The sequence below is a fragment of the Macroventuria anomochaeta genome, assembly GCF_010093625.1.
Source record: "Macroventuria anomochaeta strain CBS 525.71 unplaced genomic scaffold BU25scaffold_5, whole genome shotgun sequence".
NCBI classification, from domain to species: domain Eukaryota; kingdom Fungi; phylum Ascomycota; class Dothideomycetes; order Pleosporales; family Didymellaceae; genus Macroventuria; species Macroventuria anomochaeta.
The window spans coordinates 263,086-285,045 of record NW_022985366.1 but is presented as its reverse complement, the minus strand read 5'-3'; the positions used below and the strand labels follow the sequence as shown (position 1 = coordinate 285,045).

The window sequence follows — 21,960 nt, the reverse complement described above, 5'->3', positions numbered from 1 at the left end:
GGTGCTCTGAACACGCTTGATGAAGAGAACGTGTATCATGTCTGGGGGGCTCCAGTGTGCCTTTTCATCCGTGGGTCATTCATGCATGGGGCAAGCTCTAGAGTACTGAAGGGATCAACGTCACATTTGCCGCTTCTTTGGAGCATTCCGGTCACTCAAACGCTCATTGGAACACAGCGCGCTGACAGTCAGCCAAATCAAACATCACCAATGCTTCAAGAGCTTGGAGCTCGGTTCAGAAACAGTTCTGCATCGTTTCGCAAGGGTTCGATCCCAATTACTTATCTAGACCGCATGTCATCATCACGATGATCTTAGACCACTAAAATCCTTGCCGAAGACTATTCAGCGGTCTATAAAGATTACACGTGACTTGGGGTATCGGTATCTCCGGGTTGATCAATATGTGAGTTGATTTTACGACTTGTGATCTGTTTCGAGAGGCTAACGATAGCAGTGCATACGTCAACAAAACCCCGTTGAAAAGCAAACGCAGATAGCACAGATGGGCGACATCTATTCGGCAACGCGCTTGCCAAGGCGAAAACGTGTGGAAAGTTTCACTCTCGATCAATCCCCAATGGAACAAGCGCTGAGTTACCTTGAGACGTACAGCAAGCGCACTCTGAGATTCGATACAGATGCACTGGATGCCATCAGGGGAGCGTTGAACTCGTTTTATTTCACATATTCGGCGTCCCATTCTGCGAGCCTAACAACGCACTTGACTCTGTCGATGACGGTCGTCCTGGTGAGATTTCATTACCGTGGTTCAACGCAAGCATCAAGCCACTTCGTCGGCGGACTTTTTTTTTTTTTTTTTTTTTTTTTTTTTTTTTCTTTTTTACAAGCTGGTCTCCGATAGGCTGAGGGTTCAATTTCGTATCACGACGACAAACTCGGCAAGATGTCAGATGATATCTGTGGAATTTCCGTGCTAAGTGACATGGGCAAGGAAGATCTCAAAGAGCTTGTGACAGGTCCTACTGTCCTCTCATTGAGATGTAGTCAGCAACTTGAGCTGGAGTTGTTGACCGCAGACCTTGATATTCTTCGCCTTGATCTTCTCCAACTTCAGGGGGACGGCTGCATAGTGACTGCACTGCGGTACGACAGCGATACATATGCTACACTGGAGACTGCATGGGATGTCGATCCACTCAAGCTGATTGACCATCATCACATTAAAGGCGTTCTCCTTCCGTCAGCACACCGTGCGAGTTGTTGTATCATACTGTTGCGAGCACATGGTTCACGTTATGAACGGTTGGAGCGGTCCTCGGCATGAAAGATCTACATGGGTGGTGACCGGATTTACAATCGGGATAACAAAGGAGTTTGAGTAAAAGAAACAAAGCCAGACGAACTTGGGATGAGTGACCGGTGGCGGGCACACTTTTCTAGAGAAGTAATACTGCTCAAATAGCATTTGCTCGATTGGAGGGCAAGACAATGGCCGTGCAGGAAGGTTTCTATCCTCTTTGTTGGTTAAGTAAAGACACACATTACACATCCGCCCTCAGCTCATCGCTTGCTGGAAAGCAATAGCACCTAACTCTCCTTCTCAGCCTCCTTCTTGCCCTCACCGATCACCAACTCCTTCGTCTCACCTTGCGGCTCTGCCCCCGCAGGCTCCACAACGTCCTTCGGCCGCTCATCCCTACTCCTCCTCTCATCCCTCGACCGCTTCGGCTTCCCCGCTTCCTCAGGGAATAGCTCCTTGAACAAATCAGGTTGGAACCTATTGATCCTCTTCCACGTCTCATTCCACAGCTGCTCTTTCTCTGGCTGCTCATCCGGCGTCACAAGATACCCTCCATTACTCAGCACCAGCAGCATATTCTTCAAGTTCTCGCCGACCGCTTCTTCCATATCGCCCTGCCCGCTGTTGACCAGCCTGTCCATAATACTAATGATCTTCAGCCACAAATCTAAGAACTCTTTGTCTGCTTCGACTTCGCTCAGGAGGACTAGGTAGTGCAGGAACACTTTTGAGAGGAGGGTGGCGGCGCGGACGCGTGTTTCCGACATGCCGAGAGGGTCGGATTGGTAGACTTCAGGTTTCAGAAGCTGCGTGATGAGCGGCATGAGGATCGAGGAGAAGATTGCGGTCCATTCTTTGTGGTCGGGAGATGCGAGGGAGGTGGAGAGCAGGGTCCGTTGGAGGGAAGAGAAGGCGTTGGAGCGGATTTCGCGGCAGGGGTTGAGACATTGGTGGGCGAGGGTTTTGAGGATTGGGGACCAGTATGCTGTCCATGCTGTGTTGTGTTAGCTTGAGACTCTTCCGAGGTTGGAATGTGGATGGTGGGAAGGCTTACCTTCGGTTGTCTCGAGGTGCGAGTGCTCGATGAACGCTGGTACCTTGGTCGACAACTGGAAGACGATTGTCATAGCTTTGCTGCCACGAACAACGACTTCGGTGCTCTCAGGCTTCTTGGGCCTCTGGCCTTTGCCGCGTCGCGCAGCCTGGTCGTGGAGTTGTTCTTCGCGTGCACCAACCTGCGCTTGCGTAGCGAACTCATTAAGCAGCGCGATCGTAGCTTCATAATTGTCTGCGGTGATGCAAGGTTGAGGTGAGGTAGTGAGATCTTCGACAAGCTGAAAGACGTCACCAGCGGCTTCTGGCACACCACATAGTCGACTCAAGATGGTCCAGAAGTCCGGCGAACCTGCTAGCTCACTGCGAAGAGCGACTGGGCCCTTGCAACATTCTGACAAGCCGTGGAGGAGTGGCTGCGAGCATTCCTTGAGCAGAGCCTCATTGAAGCTAGAGAATGTATGCAGAAGTACAGGGGCGCGGATGAAGTCATAGTCATTGCTGGCCTTGAGAAGTCCCAGAAGGTAGTAGACCGATCGTGCAATAACGACGGGATGGTGCTTTGATGCGTCGCGGATGACGCTCGACAGAGCATCTGTGACATCCTTCGCAAGCTCCTTGACGGTCTCTTCGTCACGCTGTGCAAGCACGGTGGCCAGTTCAAGAACGAAGACGAGGCTAGGATCATAGACCGGACCTTTGCCCTTGGTCTTGCTGCCATTCGGTCGAGCAGCTTGCCCAGACACCTCTGACTTGACCACGATCACTCTTGGCTCACCATCTTCGGGGATGTGCTCAAGCAGTGACTCGAGCAGGGACCGCAACGCTGCAACAGGGAGCTGACTGATATTGGCGAGTATGTCTTCGAAATGGCACTCCTTGACTGTGTCGACAGTGCAAAGCGTATACTCGATCTCCTGGTCCGAGGGCTCTGGTGGCTCATCGTTGGCAAAGCTCGACACGTACGAGGTGAAAGCGGAGAAGATGCCTGCATCAGCCGGGCGTTCGGCTCGATCGATGACCTGTGCGGGATTCTGAAGAGGTATTGGAGGCAGAGCGAGTGTCTTCTGGAACGAAAGGAAGTAGGGCGGAATGAGTGAGTTGATGAAGAGGTTGACCATAATGCGGATGAGATGATTCCACCCATCTCGTATGCCGGCTTCATTGCCCTTGATGACCTGGAATAAAACGACAGTTGCCAGCTGCGCTCTGCCATCTCGGCCGAAGCGCACGGCGGTCTCGCTAACCATTACGCTCTTCTTGTCAGCCTGGACCTCGGTATTGAGTGACGTGCTGGGTGGCACGTCAGGTGCCAATGTGCTGATGTATGAAAGACTGGAAATGATACGGTCTAGTGCATCGCTTAAGTCATACTTCGCGGCTATCTGCGCGCATTGGTCGAAGCCCAGCACGACACGTGAGAAGACAGCATCGTCTGTTGCCGACATGAAAACATACGACAGCGTTGCCACGATCGGCTTCCATGTCGCTGCAAACATATCGGCATCGAAGATGTTGGTGTCGCAGATGACCATATTTGGGGTTGACTGGACTTTGACCAGTAGCTCCTTCCAGGCATGGTCGTAGGCGTTCCGGTCATTGTGCTCTTCGGGAAGGATAATCTCGCGCGTCCTGATGGAGTCGTAGATAGCCTGCAAATAGTCGGGATCAAAGTTCTTGCCGTCGTTGACGCCACGGAGGTTCTTTGCGAAGTCTTCCACCTTCATTCGCTTGTCGCCCTTGAGATTGGGATTGTGCTGATCTGTGTTCAACATAATCACAGCGTAGGTAAGCACAAAGATGGCGTCCTTGTTGGCAATCTCCTCTGGCTGTGCTGCGTTATAGTATTCCTCTGAGAAGTCTGTGATAATCCTCTCAATGAGTGCTGATTCACCAGGAAGACGGAAGGTGTGCAGGAGCAATCTCAACGCTTCGTCGAGACGTAGTCCTCGGAAGTCGAACAGCTTCATGAAAGCCTTTAGTATGGGTTCGTTATCACGCTTAGAGAGAAATTCTCCTAATACTTTCTTGTCAACTCGAGTCGTACCCTTGACAAATTCGGCGATAGCTTTAGGATCATCTGGATCCGAGATGATGCCTTGCGACGTTAAGAACGCGATACCAGCCTTTGGCTTCTCATTGAACTTCGTTGCTCCACGGATGATGATCTTCTTTCGCAATCGCTGCTCACGTAGTGCTTGAGCGCTTGGGAAACCCTCAGTCACAGGCTCATCGTCTAAGCGGTCCGCTATTGACTGTACGAATCCTAGCAACGCATCCAAGCATAGCGGGGGCACGTTGACGGTGCTCCATGTCGCTGAATCAGGAAACGCGTTACGCGAGAGAAGACCAACGATGTCCATGCAGACATCGCCACGATCGATCTCGCAGTCGTAGTTGACGAAGAGTTCAGCCATGAATGAAGGTATCCTGACAAGTCCACCAAGATTCTCGACCATAGCTTCTCTGGCGTCAGGCTTCCGGGCGCCGCCCTCTAGACCAAGCTGCCGTCTATCCTTGACAGGTACTGGCGTTGACCGACCACTACTAGGTGCTTGTTGTGGTGATGATTTAATCAAGCTTGGAGCTTGAGGGACACCCTCGTACAGGGATTGGTCGATGCCAGGTTCCTGGGGTATTTCGACCCGCGGGAAGAGACATGCAACCACGTAAGAGAGGTAGAGCTCTTGTTGTAGCTGAAGGACATTTCTGCACGTAGCAAGGAGGGTTCCTGCGACGCGTAGTGACTCGTTCAGAACGGCCATATTATCTGACCTGACGAGCTGGAACAGGTGTCTGCAGAGCGTATCCTTTGCCAGGTTCGCAAGACTCGGGTGGCTCGCTATTGAGGGTCCGGCAACTTCGAGCGCAACATCTACGATGCGTAGCGCCATTACACGCATGGTATCGGTATGCTGACGGTCATGTGGATCCAGCAAATCGACTAGTACTCTAAAGAGCTCTCGTATGGATGGTAATGAATATGGTCTGATCTCAGCAGGTGGTTGTTCGCCCTCCGCCATGGCGGGTAGATCGAGTGTACTGGTCGCTGGATTGGCTGTATCCTCACGGTCCTCCTGGCCTCCCTCAGAGTTGCTAGGCTGCTGGGGTGATTCGACCTTAGACTGCGCAACGTCGCCCTGACCGCTCGCGGATGGGTCCATCTTGAGACCATCTGGCTCAATCTTCCCTTCCAGCTCTTCGTCCAACGCATCAAGCTCCTCTGGTGTCTCGATCTCCAGTGTCTTCAGCCTCCGGAATATGACCTGGCACATAGACACCATAGCGATCTCTGCGGAGCGGCGAAGCAGCTCGGACAGTCTTGCCTGACAGCACATGCTCAGTCCTGTCTCCATCATTTCGCAGACACTCTCGTCTCCAAGAACTTGCCCACCAGGCCCTGATATCATACCCTCCATAAGCTTCAGAATACGAAGGAGTACTATTTCATCGGCGGCCGAGTCACTCGCTTCGAAGCGGCAATGTGTGATGGCGGAGGAGAGCTGCTGCATAGCTTCTGGCAGACGAGGAGAGTCATGGCCAATGACGCCGTAGGACAGGAACTTGGTGATAGCGATGAGGGCGAGCGAAGTAATCGGCGCAGACGTAGACGAAGAGCGAATGACTTGGAGGAAGGGGTGAAGCATCGAGGGGGTATCGAAGGTCCTGATGTCTATAACAGCATTAGCATAGCTCTATGCAGCGTTCGAAAGTAGCACCCACCTTTGCAACCCTTCAGATCATTTCTTAAGCGCGCAAATGCAGACATGAGAGGATTGTCCTGCAAGCTCTTCCCCTTCTTTCCTCGTAGTCCCCATCTGCTGGGTACGGCCTCCTCTTGCTCCCCGCCGCTGATTATCCCCTGTCCTGTACGGTCCCGCCGTTGGACAGCAGGCGTCTTATTCGATGACCCACCCAGAATCGCCGAGACTGATGAATGTGCCCAACGGGCATGCTTCCGCATAGCAGATGTGACCGTAATACATTCTGTGACCACCAGCGCTACCGGGTTGACTGCAACGGTGATGGGTCGTGAATCCAAGCTTGCAGGCGCATCTTGGTGAAGGGTTGCGGCATCGAGTTCGCTGTCGCTGCTCGACATTGCGACGGTCTATGTGTATTCGTGTGTATCGCGCGACAAAGGTGTGGTTGGCGCGACGTGGATGTAGGGTGAAGGTGGAGATATAGCTACATGTCCCGTTCAGAAAGCTCAGAAAAGAACACGCATCATTCGTGGCACGGTTGCCTGTGAGATCGAGAGATGTATACAGTGTCGGGAAATGCAAACCTTCTAACTTGAACACGTCAAGCAAAAGTAGCAAGCATCAATATTAATGAGCACGGATTCCAGGTGCACTTGACATTGAAGCTCACGCCAAGCGCGCCGCTCGGAGGTCTCCAACGCTCTCCGCAGAGGCCAGGCTGTCCACGCTGAGCTTCGAGCATTATCAACACAAATTTTGGGAACAACTCAGATGTTTCGAAACATGATGATATTCACCACTCAGATCTTACCATCGAGCTCAGAACGCCACAAATGCAACAATTGTCTAATATGTACAAAATTTCGATGTGAGACGGAACGTCCATTACCGACATCAAACGCTCTAAATCTTCCAACAAGAGACCGGCTTGCCGAGTCGTGTACGTGGCCGAAATATCAAAGAAAATGGCCTGGTACACTTCAAGCAGCTCGCAGTAGCAATGCGATCCCACCACAGAAAGTGAAAATTGGCGGATAAGATGTGTTCGCACATAGTCCAGCCAAAATCGTGACGGTCGTTGTTGCCTGAGCAGATTCTACTCAAGCCGTACGTAGCGTTCAATAGGCCTCCAGAGATATCATCTCGCAGGCAAGAAAATGACATGAAGCAGAGCCAGCCGGTTCTGATGTTCGCAGCTTTCGAGAGAGCGCTTCTGCTTTCGATTAGATGGGTGCTTCGCTTGAAAATGCAACAAATGGACGTACAATCAACTTTTATGAGCCCTCCTTCTCTTCTTTCTTCTCCTCTTTCGTCTCAGCCTTGGCGCCTTCCTTCTCGGCTTGCTCCTTCTCAGCGCGGGCCTTCTCTTCGTTCTTGGCCTTTTGGACGAGGTCCTGGACCGCAGACTTCTCCTTCTCCCATTCAGACGATTTTGTGTCGAATGTCGCGTGCATCTTCTCTTCTTTCTCTTTCTTTGCCTTTTCTTCTTCCTCCTTCTTTTTGCGCTCTTTTTCCATCTCTTCCATGTGTCGAATATCATCGACACTGGGCTCGTACAGATGCCAGATCGTGTAGTGGGGCAGACCGACAACGGAGAACTTCATGCGCTTGGCCATCTAGCACACGATTAGCGTCTGGAGGACATCTAGATTTGCTGCAACATACCTTGCCGAAGCCCTCGGTCTCAGCGTGCTTCTCGAAACTGAAAGCAGGGAAGTGGACACCGGAGCGGAAAACCTTTGCCTTAGCCAGGATACTGACACCACCAACACCGTCGATCTCCATCTCCATGTCTGGGTCACCATAGGGATCGCGGAGGTAGGCCAAATGCGGTCTCCAGGTAGCGTACTCTGCGTAACCTTCGACAATAACGGCATCTTCGTCGAGGGTGTCGGCGAGCGCGAGGGCGGTCTCAGATTCCTGCCAGGAATTCAGATCGTAGGGCTGCTCTCCGCCAAGCCAGTCAGGTAGCGGACGCCAAACGTCTGTGAAGATATGTTAACCGTTGACCGTTTTTGAAGCGCAGTTGAACTCACTTGGTACAATGACGTCCTTGTTGTGTCGCATAAGGTCCTCGAGAATGGTGAATGGCGCTGTTTCAACGTCGACATCTCTCCAGTACACCCAGCTGTGGGTGGGTCGCAGAGCCGCACTGAGAAGCCAGTTGCGCGCCTGAGCCATCGACTTACGACGGCCAGCCTGCGCTGCGAAACCGTGACGCGACTCGACATCCTGGTTGACCTTCTGCCCAAAATCTTTCTCCATGACCGATATCTCGCCAAATGTCTTCTTGGGATCCGGGTTGGCCTGCAGCTCCTCCAGCTTCTCTGTCAACAGGGCGATGGTATTGTCCTTTGAGTCTCCAACGAGGAAGGCCAGATCGATGAGGTTGTGCGGGTACGTCAAGTTCTGCAGATGGCTAAAGAACATGGGCAAATGCGGCGACGCATCTCGCAGAGGAGCGCAAATCAATATCCTCTCTTCCCGCTCCCACCCTCGCGCAGTACCCTGTACATTGTTGAGGTCGTAGTAGCGGACGGTCTCGAGTTGCGAATCCTCGCTCGAGGTCAAGTAACTGAGGGGGCCGGAGCCTAGGTTCGGTCGTAGATCGGGAAAGATGAAGTAGAATGCTGTGAGGAAGAGCGAGCCTACAAGGAGCAGGCGCTGAATTAGTTGCCTCCGCCGCCTAAGCGCGGGTTGTGATCGAGGCTGGAATCTGCGGTAGCACTGGTGGTTAGCATCTGGCTTCCAGGACTTATCGTCGTGCAGAATGGCGGGTAGAGGCGACGGGGGCGCCGTGTTAGGCATTGCGGCGGCTGAACGTACTTGTGGGGTTGAATTGAAAAGGTGCTTCCCTGCGAAGGATACGCCCCGTTGGAATATGCATGGCGATGCATCTTCCCTTTCGGCGATGATGAATGTAAGGGCAACATTCAGATAGCGGCTCTGCAGATTCGGGTTGCTCTGCAGTATCCCTTGAACACCCCGGTCGACCTTCGACCCGCCAGATCACCGAGTCGCAGAACGTAGCGCAGCACCTCCAAAGCGGGCGCGGAGGGTTGGGTGAGAGAAAATGCCAATCTTTGGCGACGTCAGGCGGAGAGGGTATGCTGGTAGGGTCGGCGAGGGTCCAACTGGAGGATTCGGAGTTCTTCTGGCTGGTTGCGCGTCGTAAGGGCCTCCTTGTGTCGCTCCTTGGCTGATGATGATTTCGCTAAGGCCACCGTTGGCGTTGAGACAAGTCCCGGACGGATTGGTGGCGCCTACCAGAGCGGCAATACCGACGCAAGGGAATTAGGGACGCAAGGCTGCGGGAGGGGGTGAGATCTCTACGGAGAGCTTTCCTTTGCTTGCTTGAGATGATGCCAGCGTGCCAAGAAACTAGCATCGACGTTTCAGAACTCAAGTGCAGGAACCGTAAGATTGCTGCCGAAATGAATGCGACGCTGAAAGTGAAATGGAGTGCTTCACTTGGACGCGCAAGGCAGTTGTGAACTGAAGTACATGCTGCAAACAGATCTCGTGTTGACATCCAAATTTAGCAGGAGCGATCTCAGCTCCATGCTTACTGATATCACCAACAATATGTCAGTACCAATATGGAATGTTCACGCATGCAGATGTTCAAAATGTGATAAGATGCAACGAAAAATAGTATTGCTACTAAAAGTCTACGAGATCATAAGACTGTGGCAGAGCCTTCGCCAGCTCATCACCACATCGTCATTCACAATCCATGTAAAAGCCTCAGCACATTGCCCATCCTAAGAGCAAAAAGAGGGTTGCATGAACGGAACCTACCTGAGAAATGGTTAGCCACTGACAAGCCTGTGAGAGCAGAACCAAGATGTGAGTCCTCAAGTTCAGAAAGCCGTTGAAAACCTGCGCCCGCCATTGACCTCCCTTCGTAGCAGTTCAAGACGAACCACCATGATCTTCGGTGCTAAGACCACAATAACGCGCCTTCACTTGGTAGAGATCCAGCGCAACTCCACAACGCATCCTCCCAGCCGAAGCTGGTAGCGTGCGGGAGGGTGACCCAACGGCAGACATTCATAGAATGGATATAACTTAGGAATTTTCTTCATAACAAAGAGTGATAGGGTACAGAACGAGTGGGTTGATGCGCTTACCTTTGATTGGGGCGAGGAGCTCCGGGTAAGACTAAATGAGTTGTTCTGTGCGGCATGTCAGTGAATGTCCGCTTCAACGTATGTTGATACATTGGTGCAAGGTTGATAAGATCAGACAAAGGTAAGCTTGTGGTATGGGTTTGTCGACATTGAATTCTGTAGCAGAACTGAAATTGAATACACGTCATCATTGGAGTGAGCTCCGGAGAGCTTGAGATGTGAGAAATGGTAGACACTTACAGTGCATACGGAAGCCCACGCCTGCCGTAACATCGTAGGCCAGACGCAGGCATCACCACCACTGAAACATGCATGTCGATACACAAGCTTGCGACAGATTGAACGCTAGGTCTTGTGGTCGAGAGGTCGCGATCGAAGCGTAACGAGAGGTTGAAAGTCCGGGTCAGCATGTCTTCCAAGGACCAAGTGCGGCGCGTCGCACTACATGTCGGATCCAGTCCGTGTTATCGCAGAAAACGCAGGTGCTATACAAGTCAGCTAAGGCTCAATATATGAGTGCGAAAGCTGCGGGTACAAGTCGAAATCAGACGGTGGTGCATGTGTTCCATGTTCATTGATGATCACAGCGAACGTAATTCAGGGGGTATCAATCATAAAAGGGTGTGCAGGGGAGATTTGGTGTGAACGTACCTTGTGCGCGAGTGTGGTGAGAAAGGAAACTGCAGCTCGCGAAAGAAAAATGAAGAGGCAGCCGCGCTCGGACACACGAAATCTTGGCATCATTATGTCATCCATATTTCTCAAACTCCACTGATCATTCGTAGAAAGCTCGAAGCACCTCCAATACGCATAATGGCAACGAACACAGATAGGAGAAGGAACAATCCGCCCAGCGGAGGCACTCATGCACCAGTATTTGCTCGGACGCTTCGAGAGCCCGAGTATCTTCAAACATTGAGGCCGACAAGAACAAGAGGACCAAATGAGCTTCGCAGGATCTGTAAGTTTACATCAAGGCTTTACAAAGACCTATATTTGTTTGTCCGTTTGGATTCTGCAGCGGAGTATGCAATGTTGGCGTAAATCGAGCATATGCGGCAGCATACTGGCGCAAACAAAGACTAATTGTGTACTTCAGTCTTGCAAACCTCCATCATACCCTCCGCCTCAGGCTCCGCATACCTCGAAATACCCTCTTCCTCTGCAAATTCATCCTCAACTCTTATCCCGCCTACATCCTCCCTCAAAATCACCGCCTCGATACAAGGACCTAAGCCATTGCCCCGCAGCGCGCCTTTCAGTCCCTCTCTTCTCCTCACTACCACAGTCAAGTTTGCGCCATTCGCAACACGGCACAGGAGAGGCTACATACGCGACAATACTGAGCGCGACCTCGGCGTACATCTGGAAACCGCATTGAGGGCCGTAATAATCGGAGAGCGTTGGCCAAAGAGCGGGGTTGAGGTTGTAGTCACGATTCTCGAGGGAGACGAGGATGGCTGGTGGGGCGATGCACACGCCAGTGGAAGTGGCTGGGGCTTGCTGAACGTTCTGGCGGGCTGCATCACGGTGGCTAGCGCAGCGATCACAGACGCAGGGATCGACTGTGTGGACATGGTATGTGGAGGTGTCGCGGCGATCATTCGGAACCCAGATTCAAGGGACGAGGAGGATCTTGTCAGAGTACTGGACCCTTGCCCGGCAGAACACAAACAGGTCGTTGCGGCGTGCGCAGTGGGATACCTGGCTTCAAGAGATGAAGTTACAGAGATTTGGATGAAGGGAGATGTTGGCCCTGATCCAGATGCTCTCATTGAGGGTGCGACACACGCCTCTGTCGGGAGCCTGGCAGTCGTCAAAGAGGTTCTCCTTGAGGCCCTACAGGCGAAGTTCCAGGGCCAGATCGAAAGCAGCCAGGGCGCGCAGAAGAGGAAGGCTCAAGATGTAGAGATGACAGGATGAAGGCACCTACAAAGCCAGCCACCACCAGATTCAACGAGCGTACATCTGGTAGCGACCTTTCGCTGTCTGACTTGGGCCGACGCAAGACGAAACGCACCCACGTACGATGCAGATTGGAGACGTATACCGTTGGAGCACCACAGGGACACAGGTCTTAGACCATCTGCTGGGGCACCTTTGAACCAATGCACAAGGAGCAGCCTTAGGTCACACTGCATCAGAGTCTCAGAGCCAGAGCTATTGCATGTCTAACCAACGACTTTGGCATTCTTCGTAGCACGGAAGCAGCCAAGATGAATAATATCAAAAAATTCGTAGATGTATTACTCATCAACGGATCAGACGAACAACCTGCCGTCCTGACAGAGTTCACAGCGTGATTGCTATTGTGCAAGCTTGGAAACAGCGTCGAGCAATACTTGCAATCTGCTGCAAGCTCTTTTTGATTTTGAGTTATATGTCCTGTCAATACTGACTATTAATTCCAGTACAGTGGACGAGTATACGTCTTTGCCCATCCTTGGATCCATGATTATCCTGCCATCCTGTGTGTCATAACATCGTACAAATACATATGCGGTCGTAACCTGGGCCCAATGATCACTGATCAATTACCCTTCAACAAACTCATCGGAACAAAACTCAGATCTTTTCAACAACTTCCCCTCAGCAGCAACGAACGGATCCTCATCACCACCACTATCCACGACCTCCGTCTCCTTGATGGCGGCGTTGACTTTCTCATTCTTTATGATCGGTATATTGGTGTCGGCGTGCTCGCCAACGGTGTCCTGTGTCTCAAACCCCGACGCCACACTCAGCGTCCTCGGGCTGTCAGAACGCTTCTTAGCACCGGGACTCTCGAACTCGAACTCAAGGTTCAGCGTCATGAAAGATGCGTCTCTCGGCTTCTCGCCGTCACCGATCTTCGAGTAAAGACTGTCCCTGCAGCTCGACGAGCTGCTCAGTCTCCTCGCACCGTCCCACATGCTTTTCATTCTGGCTGAAGGCGGGGAGGTGGGTGGGTGAGTCTGGCGTGGGGGCGTTGGGATAGCGTCGGGCAGGTCCTTGGAGGCAGCGTTTAGAAGGGCCATGGATGGCTCTCGAGATGACATTGCCGAGTTTGACTCATGTCGAAGGAAGTGTTCGGCTGAAGGCGGCGTTGTTGTTGGCTGGGAAGGAGGGTGCGATGGAGGATGGAATTGTAGACCGAGGAGGTGGATGGCATTGCTGGAGGCTTTCTCGCGGATGTACTTTCGTTCGGCGTCGGTGAGGCCGGGGAGGGCGTTGGAGACGTCGACGCGGCGGACGTTGGTTGGTGAGCTCTGGTAATGGGTTAGCATATGTATTCTTCTGACACAGCTACAAGAACTTTGGAAGACTCACAATGTCCAGTGAACACTTTCGCTCACGCTTGCTATAGCAAAGGATAGATCGTTGGATCTTCGAAATAACGTCCTTGAAGGTCATGGTTCCGTTTGGTTACCGTGACGTGGAAGTGATGGGATAGTGATGTATTCCGTGGAGAGGGAGGGTGGGGGTTTTTTTTTGGATTTGTGGAATGAGTGTGGGTATATCGAAGCTCAAGAGCAAATGAGGGTATATGGGTAACGAAGCCGGCAAGGACACAATGATAGAAAAGTGAAAGAAGCAGAACAAGTAAAGAGAGCAAGATGATGCAAGTCAACAGTACAGACAAAGGTGCCAGAAGACGGGATGATCACTATATCGAGCGATCATGGAAGCCAGAGTAGGGCAGGAATAAAAGGGCCGATTGCCTCAGGACATGTAAGAGAAAGGCGTGAGATTGGTTTCCCAAGCGACTCGTTGAACAGAATTTTTTGCCGCGTGGCTCTGGAACATCCCTTGCTCGCTACAGTCATTACGTGTATAGACATTCCATGAGTGAAGCGAAAGGATGCGGGCCGGTGCGCCTTGGAATGCTGACAAGGGAAGATGCCTTCAGGACTATACACGAGTCGGATGACCCCCAAAGAGTCTTGTCAAACCCGGTTGGAAGGTGGATAAGAGTGAGTCCAAGATAGAAGCCCAGACTGGAGGAGAAACGGTTTTACCGCCTGTGAACATACACGAACGCCGTTGACCGAACATGATGCAGTAGGGTCAGACATCTAGGCCCGCATTCGGAATATCGGCAGCATCGCACTTGTGCAACCACACCTTGCATACAGGGTCGCATTCTTCAGTTAGGCACCAGAAACGCATGTACTCGATTGCGCTGTCAATGTTCCGTCTTGCTGTGAGTTGTAGTGGACCTGCATGGGTAGGACAGGCCGCTTCACATCCGCGGACGAACATTGCTGGGAACCACCAGTTTGGCGTATGCAGGTCGTACCGCATGTAGCACAGCATAGAACGCCATGTCAGGTGAACACGCGAATGCGTGTCACGACTCAATCGTTGGCCATCGATTGAAGATCAATTCTTCATGCAGTGCTGGTCTACAAGTATGCCCATCGCGAAGCATCGGGTTGGCGAATGTTAGAGTAACGAGACTTTCTGTAGCGTTGGGCTTGTACTCCGGCATCTATCATCTGCCATGTTAGCTTGTGCTCCACTGATCACAATGACGCTACGTTGACTGATCGCAGGGAGAAACCACATGTCTCATTTCAGCATGGCCTGTCGTGCGAGCTGCTTTCATGCAGTACCATCTATTTCGGGTAGTCCTTGACGTGGTAGCTCTTGAGCTTGACGAACTGGTCGAAGCCGAACTTGCTTAGCGTCTGTCCTTTGCCTGAGTCCTTCCAGCCGACCCATGCAAGATCCTAAGTATGTTAGCAAGGAAGCGGGACAGGAGCACGATGAACTTACAGGTGCGGGATAGTCGCATCGGTTGACGAAGACAGTTCCAGCCTCGACATCATCGACAAGCTCATGTCCCTTCTCGGTGTCTTTGGTCCAGATGCTTGCTGTCAAACCGAACTGGCTGTCGTTCATGAGCTTGATAGCCTCCGCGTCATCTTTTACCTTCATCACAGGGATGATAGGTCCGAATGTCTCTTCGGTCATGACGGTCATGCTATGGTTGACGCCAGTAAGCAGAGTGGGAGCCACAAAGTTGCCATCCGCAGGTGGGTTCTTGAAGCTCTCGTTCTCGGGGGTGGCATTCTTCGCACCTTTCTCGACAGCATCCTTGATGTGTGCCTGCACAGTCTCCGCTGACCGCTTGGACACCACTGGACCAATTTGTGTATCCTTATCGAATGGATCGCCGAGCTTGTAGCCTTTGAGAACATCCTGCACCGCCGATACGAATTCATCGTGAATCTTTTCGTCCACATACACCCGCTCAACACTACAGCAGCTCTGACCAGAGTTGAAGATTGCTCCATCAACAATCTCTTCCGCAGCCCATTCGATGTCGACATCTGACCGCACATAAGCAGGGTCTTTACCTCCTAGCTCGAGCCCTACGCGAAGAGGCACTCTGTCGTTTGCAGCGCTCTGTACGGCGAGTCCGTTAGCCACGGAGCCGGTGAAACAAACAAGCTGGATTTGCGGTGACCTGGCAATGGCTTCAATCTGGGTGATTGATCCGCTGTGAAAGACCTGAAGTACACCGTCCGGCAGTCCAGCATCCGAGAAAATCTTCTGGATCTGCTCTGCGCTGGTTGGCGTTTGGGGAGAGGGTTTCAGGATGACTGAGTTTCCAGATAGAATAGCAGGTACAAGAGAGTTGATAAGAGTCAAATAAGGGTACTTGTTGTATGTCAGCAGTCGTCCGTGAGTAGAGCATGCTTTACGTACGTTCCAGGGGAAGAGAATCAGAACAGGACCCAATGGGACCTTCCTGACGTAGCGCTTGAAACCTTTCTCAGGTTCACCCGCTGTGTCCTTGAGTGTTTCATCACTGATCCTGAGCAAGTACTCGCCACGCATAACGGCTGTGATGACTTCCTTTGGCGTATATGCGATTGGGCGGCCCATCTGCTCGGTAAGCTCCTTGCCCAATGCATCCTGGCGTTCGTCGAGCAACTTCAAGGCCTTTTTAACGATTTGCTGTCTCTCAGCTAGTGAGGTACGCCTAAAAGATTCGAAAGCGCGAGTGGCTGTCTCAGGTATCGACTGAATATCTGCATCTGACAGGCCATTGCGGGTGAGAATTGGCCTGTTGGTGATTGGCGAGATTGTTGTGATCTTTTCGACCGACATGATGTTGTTGATGTTGGCTTTTCGAATTGAAGTGTTCAAGGTACGTCTGAGCATCAAACGTTGGTAACAGTTAGGGTAGTCAGATTGGGTATGGAGAAGCTTTCAATGTTGCCCGCCGTCCGACCGCCGATGTCGGTGACGTAGCGCCCTTTACCCGATTTGGAAACAAGTGGGTACCAAACGCTCGGCGTTCTTTCCTCTCAGCCTCACCCTTCCAAGGTTATCAAACTTACCCACAACACTTCACACATAATACCGACGGCGACTTGTATAACCATGGAAACTTTCGCAGTTCCTTTGAACGCAATTAGGCTCCGAGAAAGACGCAGAATTTACTCTCACACTGATACGGCCGCTCTTGGGATATAGCCCTGTCCCAACCGCCCTGTTTGACCTAACCATTCAGACCTGCATAACGCATCTCCCCATATGGTCCTACAAACAACGTCCTTACGCAGCCAGAAGGGTAACGTTACCAACATTTGACCAACACGCAGCTCTATTTCTTGATGGTGTCATCTATTTAGTCTTCATCTTTGAGAACACAGATGCAGGTACTCACCTGCTTTGGCTACACACGTCAGTAATGGCAATGTTGATTTTTTCTGGAGCTCATGTTCGCCTCCACAGGCCCGTATGGACCAAACATGGCACATGTGCTGGACAGTGACTACGTCGACGTACGGTCCAGGCTCCGAAGAGTATCGTTTTACTGAAGTCTTGGCTAGGACACACGGTATCATGTAGCAGGGTGCAGCTGCTGGCAGACACTCGATCGTTGTAATGAAGTTACAGGAGGTTGTAAGTACCCGTCAGGCTCGGTGATTGCCTCCATTATGAATTCAGCGGCCCTCTCGTACACAAGTGCATCGATGTCGAAGTGCGAAAGCATGCTTCACATGCAACAAGGAATCTCGAATTCGGAATGGTGTGCCAAGCAGCCTCTGCTAGCGAGGTTTAGCCAAGCTGTCACTAGCATAGCATACGCTAACCGTTAAGACGCGGAGCGATCCGCCGGCTGCAGTATCGTGCGATGTGTGGAAGTTGAGATCGACTAGCTAACGCCATCTAGGACTTCGATGACACGGAGGTCTGTTGCATCGGGGACCAGAACCATCATGAACTTACATATCTAAGCGGAGGGCCACATTCCGTTCAGGACAAAGCAGCCCGGAGTGATCAAATCTGCAAGTCACACGAGTGTAGCTTCCAAGCGCGACCTGCTTTACCATAAGCCGCTGCATGTGCGGCGTGTCAAAATCGGGTCCAGACGTCAGTAGGTGTTTCTGCTGCCACAGGACGACTCCGAACCGATGCCATTGCATCGCTTTACTTTTACCTAGTCCCATTTGGCTCTGACACGGTTGCTATTGCGAGTGACATCCAGTCCAAGGCGGTCATTACCAAGCTAAGTCTTAGAAAACGCTATCGCGTCAACTGCATACAGTTCCGGCACCAATCTCTTAACGTTGGGGTGACCCTGCGAGCGTGCCTCTGGCCACCGGTTCCTGAAGATGTGGAGTCGATAGGAAAGGTACTGAAGTGAGTCCATTGCACCGCACAGCATCATCCTTGTTCGATGTACGCCTCGCAGCAACAAACCGCGGCAGGATTGAAACCACGATCTCACAACATTGCCCGAACAGTCTGGATCAAGTTTGCTCAAGAGAGTTGTTGTGGCGTTCAACAACATAACCCGAATGTCACGACTCACCATTGAAGCCAAGATCATCGCGTTTTGAGCACGACAGCAGGTGCGAATACAGACCAGCAGGTCCCGTGCCGTCAGGTCCACTACGGCTACGGGATACGGTCGCCGATCACGGTTCGGGTTGTTCTTCTCAAAACCCAGCTCGGAGAACGTGGTAGTCACTGGCGTTGATACGAAAGCGTGCGGCGTCACACTGCTTAGAGCAGGCCGCATATAGGGTCGGAGTGGCTCTGATCCACCAATGATTTACTGCTAACAAGCTGCACTGCCTAGCTCGTGGCGAGCAGTCCGGATTGCAATTGTTCAAGCTCGCATCACGGATGATCCAGCGGTTTTGTGGACTGTGCTCAACATGGAACTGATGGTGTGCAGCGGGACCCTGGTCATTTATAGGGGGACTTACACTAGCGACTTGAGAGACGGGACGGAGGCGACTTTCAAGCAGACGCACGCGCAGACCTGCGCACACTGCTTTCCCAAAGCTACTGCAGCATGTGGTCCAGAGACATTCCTAACGCACGATGCAGCTGTTTCCAGAGAAGGGGCAAGTCTATCTATCCTTGATCAGTACTGGACAGGTAGCTCCCCAAGCACCAAGGAAGTCATAATGCCCTGCGACTTAAGGCCCGTTGTGGAGACGGAAGGCTGCCCGACATCTATAATGTACTGAGGTACACCGCAATACCCGTTTGAACGGGAACGGTCGACCTGCATACGTTTATGCCATGTTTTGACGGCAAAAGTTCTCACCCTGTGCCGCGGGACTTGGGAATTTGAATAACACCTCAGCGCACTTTTCGCCACACACCGCCTCGACATTTCTCAGCTTGAGATCTCGACATTTTCTACGCTTACATATTGACACTCGTACCTTGAATTTGCTGTCGTCGGGTCGGACTTTGTAGTGCAGCCATTCGACGGGCGCTAGGAACAATATGTCCACCAGTCTCCATCAATACCCGCCGGGGTTCAGCCTTCTCCACACACCGAACACTGTCGATCCGCAACAACATCACGTTTTGATCGCACAGCACACGGGACCTTCACGAACAAATTCATTGAAGTACGAAACACTGCAGTTCCATCAGCGTCCGGATGTTACTTTGAGTGGCAATGCCGTGGGTAAGCCTCATCGCTTGCCATACGCCAACGGACCGTTAGCTGCAGCTCCCCGCACCCATCGAGGCACAATGCTCCACGAACAATCAAGCCGTACATCGGGAACTGTGCGACGCAGAATCAGCCGAGCATGCGATCAATGCAATCAACTGAGAACTAAGTGCGATGGACAGAAATGTACCTTACTCCCAAACCATCCAAAATACATGAGCTGACTGGAAATAGCTTGTTCACACTGTATAGGTAATTACCACTGTTACCAGGCCTTTGGGTTTCCGTAGCATCGATGCCAAATACAAGCGTAGAGCTGGGCTAACACTGCTCCAGAGTTTGGTTTGACATGCGCATACTTGCGTGAACGCAAGAAACGCGGCAAGGCCTCACGCAAGGAGATTGCCCAGCAACAAGCCGCCGCAACGGCATTGTCTGACAAGGGAACACAGTCAATTGAGGAGCCAGCTATCGCAACCCCACAATCACAAGAAACTGCTTCTGAACGAGCACGAAACGTGAGTCCTACACCATCTAGCAATCAGCCAACCTTTCCGGCGTCCTTCGTACCCAGTCGATCCAACAGCCTGGCAACGACCAGAGTAAGGAAACCTGCGCAGGCTTACCCAGGTCGCACTATGAGTTTGGGCGCTGTTGACTCCGCCACGGGAGATGTTTTGCAACCAGCCGGCGATGGTCTACATCCGCCACAGCCACCTCGAATCCGAACCCATGGGCTACCACAAACCGAATTTACGTCTATGCACGACTTTCAGCAAAGCCTCGCATACCAATCACCACATGCTATGATACAACCTACGATGCATCCGACCGTTGCCTCCAACGACCATTCTATGGATTACCCAGGCCATCCTCCAATTGCATACATGGCGCAGTCTCTCCCTGAGGATACTCCCCATCTGGACTTTGCGGCCCACTCGCCTTTGTCCGGCTCGCCAAATTGGATGCTCCCTTCGCCGTCTGCAACATTGTACTCTGGTGGAACCCGCCCGAGATCCTCTCAGTTCCTTCGATACCCTGTTCTTGAGCCTGTAGTCCCATATCTTACGAACATCATGCCACTTTCACTGGCATGCGATCTCTTGGAGCTTTACTTTGAGAGCTCATCGTCGTTGTACATGCAGCCAGTCTCTCCGTACGTCCTTGGCCATGTATTCAGAACAGGCTCGTTTCTTAGGAGAGACAACCCTCGAGTTTGCAGGCCAGCGTTATTAGCAAGTATGCTTTGGATCGGGTGTCTGACCAGCGAGTCTTCGTATCTGGCCTCTTCACCAATGGCTAGGAGTCAGATGTCGGAGAAGTTGATCAACCTCACCATTGGACTTCTCAAGCCGCTGGTACACCAAACGCCAGGAATATCCGATCAAGAGACAGCCATGTACAACAATTCTAGTATGGTTCATGGTGTCACCATGGGCGGTTTTGGGATGCCGCCACAGATTTCTGAAGAGGGTATCGGCCTTGATATGCACTTCGGTAATCTGGACGATGTAGCAACGTATGTCAATCTCGGAGTGGTGACATCCGCCAGTGAATACAAAGCAGCATCACTACGTTGGTGGAATGCGGCGTGGTCACTAGCTAGGGAGATGAGGCTGGGCAAAGAGATAGTTACGCCGTCGCCCGACGTGTATAACGAGAACACCTCCGGTGATTTCGACAGTTGCAACACTATTCTGGAGGCGACAGAAGAGCAACGCGAGGAGCGCAGACGCATGTGGTGGCTCTTGTACACGATGGATCGGTACGTTCATACCATTCGACCGATACTCAAGCACTAACCGCAATACAGACACCTAGCTTTATGCTACAATCGACCTCTTTCCTTCACGGATGTAGAATGCTCAGGCCTTCTGCAACCCTTTGACGATCACGTATGGCAATCTGGCGACTTCTTCGAGGATTCCGCTCAATTATTACCAGATCCCACATTTCGCCGAAGAGGTCCTGCCTTCGAATGCACCGGTCACACCTCCATATTCGAATTTTTCCTACCATTGATGACAATTCTCGGCGAAATTGTGGACCTCACACATGCAAGAAACCACCCCAGATTTGGTACGAAGACCGACTGGGATGAATATGGTATGGAAATCAGTCAACGGCTTGATGCTTACGGCCGATCGCTACAAGAGATGCAACAGCGCACCGTCATGGAAAACAAACCCGACACGCATGACTCTGCCCTATCAGGTACGCCATCTGGCACCTCAAACTCAATGGCGCAAGAGTCAATCATGCACGCTCGAATTGTAATGAAGTATGGCACATATCTTATGCATACACTCCATGTTCTATTGAACGGGAAGTGGGATCCAATCTCGTTGTTGGATGACAACGACCTTTGGATATCATCGCCGAGCTTCATTACCGCCACCGGCCACGCAGTATCCGCAGCTGAGGCATTAAATGAGATACTTGAACTTGACCCAGACCTAAGCTTCATGCCATTCTTCTTTGGAATATACCTTCTGCAGGGAAGCTTCCTGCTTCTGTTAATCGCAGATAAGCTGCAGGGCGAAGCGAGCCCCAACATCGTGCGCGCATGCGAAGTGATAGTGCGTGCGCACGAAGCTTGCATTGTCACTTTGAATACGGAATACCAGGTATGTACCGCTAAGTGCATGGAAGCCGTTTCCTCACGATCACGAGTGGCGTCATCAGGGCTAACTGGGTGACTGCAGAGAAATTTCCGTAACATAATGCTCTCGGCCCTGCAGCAGATGCGTGGAAGAGGCCTGCAAGCTTCCATCGAGCGCCGCCGGGAGATGCTGAGCTTGTACCGGTGGGGCGATGGAACTGGGCTCGCCCTATGAGACTGTGTTTAGGTGCAACTATCAAAGACTGTGCGTCATAACACTACCT

The 21,960-nt window shown here is 51.9% G+C and overlaps 6 protein-coding genes across 6 annotated transcripts; 2 read left to right on the top strand and 4 right to left on the bottom strand.

The window, feature by feature from the left end:
• Positions 1-1,442: 1,442 nt before the first annotated feature.
• On the bottom strand, positions 1,443-6,419 carry BU25DRAFT_437604 (cytohesin-2; the record flags this gene model as incomplete). The annotated part of the gene is made up of 3 exons (XM_033709013.1): positions 1,443-2,258; positions 2,319-5,990; positions 6,041-6,419. The coding sequence occupies 3 exons, from the start codon at positions 6,417-6,419 to the stop codon at positions 1,552-1,554; spliced, it is 4,758 nt and encodes a 1,585-aa protein (XP_033565223.1). The 3' UTR covers positions 1,443-1,551.
• A 649-nt stretch (positions 6,420-7,068) lies between these two features.
• BU25DRAFT_223388 (glycosyltransferase family 62 protein) lies at positions 7,069-9,032 on the bottom strand. The gene is made up of 4 exons (XM_033701339.1): positions 8,058-9,032; positions 7,687-8,006; positions 7,287-7,637; positions 7,069-7,234 (listed from the first exon to the last, which is right to left on the bottom strand). Exons 1-3 carry the CDS (start codon positions 8,827-8,829, stop codon positions 7,296-7,298), a joined length of 1,434 nt encoding a protein of 477 aa, XP_033565222.1. The 5' UTR covers positions 8,830-9,032; the 3' UTR covers positions 7,069-7,234; positions 7,287-7,295.
• A 1,935-nt stretch (positions 9,033-10,967) lies between these two features.
• BU25DRAFT_445988 (exoribonuclease family protein) lies at positions 10,968-12,077 on the top strand (the record flags this gene model as incomplete). Its single annotated transcript, XM_033709469.1, has 2 exons — positions 10,968-11,115; positions 11,254-12,077. 2 exons carry the CDS (start codon positions 10,968-10,970, stop codon positions 12,075-12,077), a joined length of 972 nt encoding a protein of 323 aa, XP_033565221.1.
• A 353-nt stretch (positions 12,078-12,430) lies between these two features.
• On the bottom strand, positions 12,431-13,777 carry BU25DRAFT_445987 (uncharacterized protein). The gene is made up of 2 exons (XM_033709468.1): positions 13,464-13,777; positions 12,431-13,402 (listed from the first exon to the last, which is right to left on the bottom strand). The coding sequence occupies exons 1-2, from the start codon at positions 13,545-13,547 to the stop codon at positions 12,689-12,691; spliced, it is 798 nt and encodes a 265-aa protein (XP_033565220.1). The 5' UTR covers positions 13,548-13,777; the 3' UTR covers positions 12,431-12,688.
• Positions 13,778-14,718: 941 nt separating this feature from the next.
• BU25DRAFT_407595 (ALDH-like protein) lies at positions 14,719-16,332 on the bottom strand. The gene is made up of 3 exons (XM_033705581.1): positions 15,849-16,332; positions 14,913-15,800; positions 14,719-14,866 (listed from the first exon to the last, which is right to left on the bottom strand). The coding sequence occupies exons 1-3, from the start codon at positions 16,251-16,253 to the stop codon at positions 14,753-14,755; spliced, it is 1,407 nt and encodes a 468-aa protein (XP_033565219.1). The 5' UTR covers positions 16,254-16,332; the 3' UTR covers positions 14,719-14,752.
• A 2,567-nt stretch (positions 16,333-18,899) lies between these two features.
• Positions 18,900-21,911, top strand: BU25DRAFT_385815 (uncharacterized protein; the record flags this gene model as incomplete). Its single annotated transcript, XM_033704377.1, has 5 exons — positions 18,900-19,260; positions 19,309-19,326; positions 19,411-20,839; positions 20,888-21,701; positions 21,780-21,911. The coding sequence occupies 5 exons, from the start codon at positions 18,900-18,902 to the stop codon at positions 21,909-21,911; spliced, it is 2,754 nt and encodes a 917-aa protein (XP_033565218.1).
• Between the last annotated feature and the right edge of the window lie 49 nt (positions 21,912-21,960).